The sequence below is a fragment of the Egretta garzetta genome, unplaced genomic scaffold, assembly GCF_000687185.1.
Source record: "Egretta garzetta isolate BGI_Z169 unplaced genomic scaffold, ASM68718v1 scaffold1214, whole genome shotgun sequence".
In the NCBI taxonomy this organism is placed as follows: Eukaryota; Metazoa; Chordata; class Aves; order Pelecaniformes; family Ardeidae; genus Egretta; species Egretta garzetta.
In genome coordinates, this window is record NW_009259540.1 from 23,465 (window position 1) to 25,347 (window position 1,883).

Here is a 1,883-nt window from a genome sequence, read left to right on the forward strand (position 1 = left end):
GGGGGGCTGTGGGCCCGAGGCTTGGGGGGGAGCCGTGGGGCCCAGGTTTCGGAGGGAGCTGTGGGCACAGGCCCCATGGCCCCAGGCTTTGGGGGAGCTGTGAGGCCCAGGCTTTGGGGGGCCCATGGGGCCAGGCTTTAGGGGAGCCGTGGGGCCAGGCCTAGGGGGAGCTGTGGGTCCAGCCGTGGGGCCCAGGTTTCGGAGGGAGCTGTGGGCACAGGCCCCATGGCCCCAGGCTTTGGGGGAGCTGTGAGGCCCAGGCTTTGGGGGGCCCATGGGGCCAGGCTTTAGGGGAGCCGTGGGGCCAGGCCTAGGGGGAGCTGTGGGTCCAGGCTTTGGGGGAGCTGTGGGGCTGCTCAGCGCCATGGTGAGCATTGTAAGGTCTCAGAGCAAGTGGGTGGCCGAGCTCGTGATCCCCATGCTGCACCGGGGCTGCGTCCCACCCACCTCCTGCCTCACAGTCCCGTGGGGCAGCTGATCTCAGGGGGGACAGGGCCGTCCCTCACACCGGGAGGAGACATAAATATCTCTTTCTGGAGGCAGATGCAAATTGCCAGGCAAATGAGCGCAGCCACACTCCTGCCAGTCACCTGCTCGACCCCGTGGGCTGAGGGCAGCGCCGAGGGCAGGGCACTGCCGGTCCCGCTGCCCAGCCCAGACAGGATTGTGGGGCTGTTGTCCGCAGGTCCCCCCCCAGATCCTGGTGGAGCAGGTAGGGTGAGGGCTGGCCCAGAGCAGGCAGGAGGGAGTGGAGCTACCGGGGCTGCCGGGGTCCACGTCAGGGGGATCCAGGGGTGCCTCCTCGCACCCAGCTGGGGCGACCCCAGTGCTGGGGGTGCAGCTGGAGGGGTACAGGGTGTGGGTAGATGGTTGAGAGGAGGTGAGGGTGCCAGTGGGGAAGGGGAATGGGGGCTGGGGTGCAGGTTTGAGCGTGCTGGGGGCATGGAGGAAGTGTAAGTATGTGTGAGAGGGAGGGAAGAGATCAGATCAGTGGATCATTGGGGGACAACGTAGGGTCTGGGGGAGTCTGGGGTTACAGGAGACACCTGGGCCCCCTGTGGGGGGCCCTTGCTGCTGTTCCCTGGGCACAGAGCTGGGGCAGTATGCCGGGGCGGTGCGGTGGGGTGCTGCCCAGGGACCTGGCTCTGCAGGGGCCAGTTTCACCCTGCATGTCCCCAGCTGGCCGGCTCCAGCCCTGGCATCCTTCCCTGGCCAGGCAGCAGCTGGTCCAGGGCTTCCCCCCTCGGGGTGCTTGGTTCCCCTTTCAGTCTGGCTCCTCCCTGGGGGTGTCTGCATGCAAGCGAGAGCTGGCGCAGGGCCGGAGAGTCCCGGCAGAGGCTGAGCAGGCGTCTTGTTCTCCCCCAGGCACTGCCATCCCGTCGCGGAGATGCTGGATCTGCCCTTCCTGCCCTTCTGCGTCCTCCTGGGCGGCCTGGGCTTCTTGTGCGTGGCCTTCGTGAGCGGTTGGTGCCAGCACTGGCGCGGCGGCTTCGCCTTGGACGGCAGCGCCCAGATGTTCAACTGGCACCCGGTGCTGATGGTGACGGGCATGGTGGTGCTGTATGGTGCAGGTGAGCGGGGTGTGCGGCGCGGCGCGGCCCTGGCCCGGCTCCTGCCTGACCCTCTCGCCCAACAGCGGCCCTGGTGTACCGCCTGCCCCCCACCTGGAGGGGCCCCAAGCTCCCCTGGAAGGTGCTGCACGGCGCCCTGGCTCTGGCAGCCTTCAGCCTGTCCGTGTTGGGGCTGGTGGCCGTCTTCCGCTTCCACAACACCCATGGGACGCCCAACATGTACTCCTTGCACAGCTGGCTGGGGCTGGTCACCGTGCTGCTCTTCTCCTGCCAGGTGGGTGCTTGCCCCGGCCCCTCTGTGCCCCCGCCCCC

At 68.5% G+C, this 1,883-nt stretch overlaps 1 protein-coding gene across 1 annotated transcript in view; it reads left to right on the forward strand.

Annotated features, from left to right (window-relative positions):
• Positions 1–1,274: 1,274 nt before the first annotated feature.
• The window catches only part of LOC104125247 (cytochrome b ascorbate-dependent protein 3), a 2,117-nt gene continuing 1,508 nt past the window's right edge, over positions 1,275–1,883 (forward strand). The window contains exons 1-2 of the mRNA XM_035893229.1: positions 1,275–1,571; positions 1,637–1,849. Coding sequence (XP_035749122.1) covers positions 1,388–1,571; positions 1,637–1,849 — 397 coding nt within the window. The 5' untranslated portion in view covers positions 1,275–1,387. The remainder of the gene's footprint in view (positions 1,572–1,636; positions 1,850–1,883) is intronic.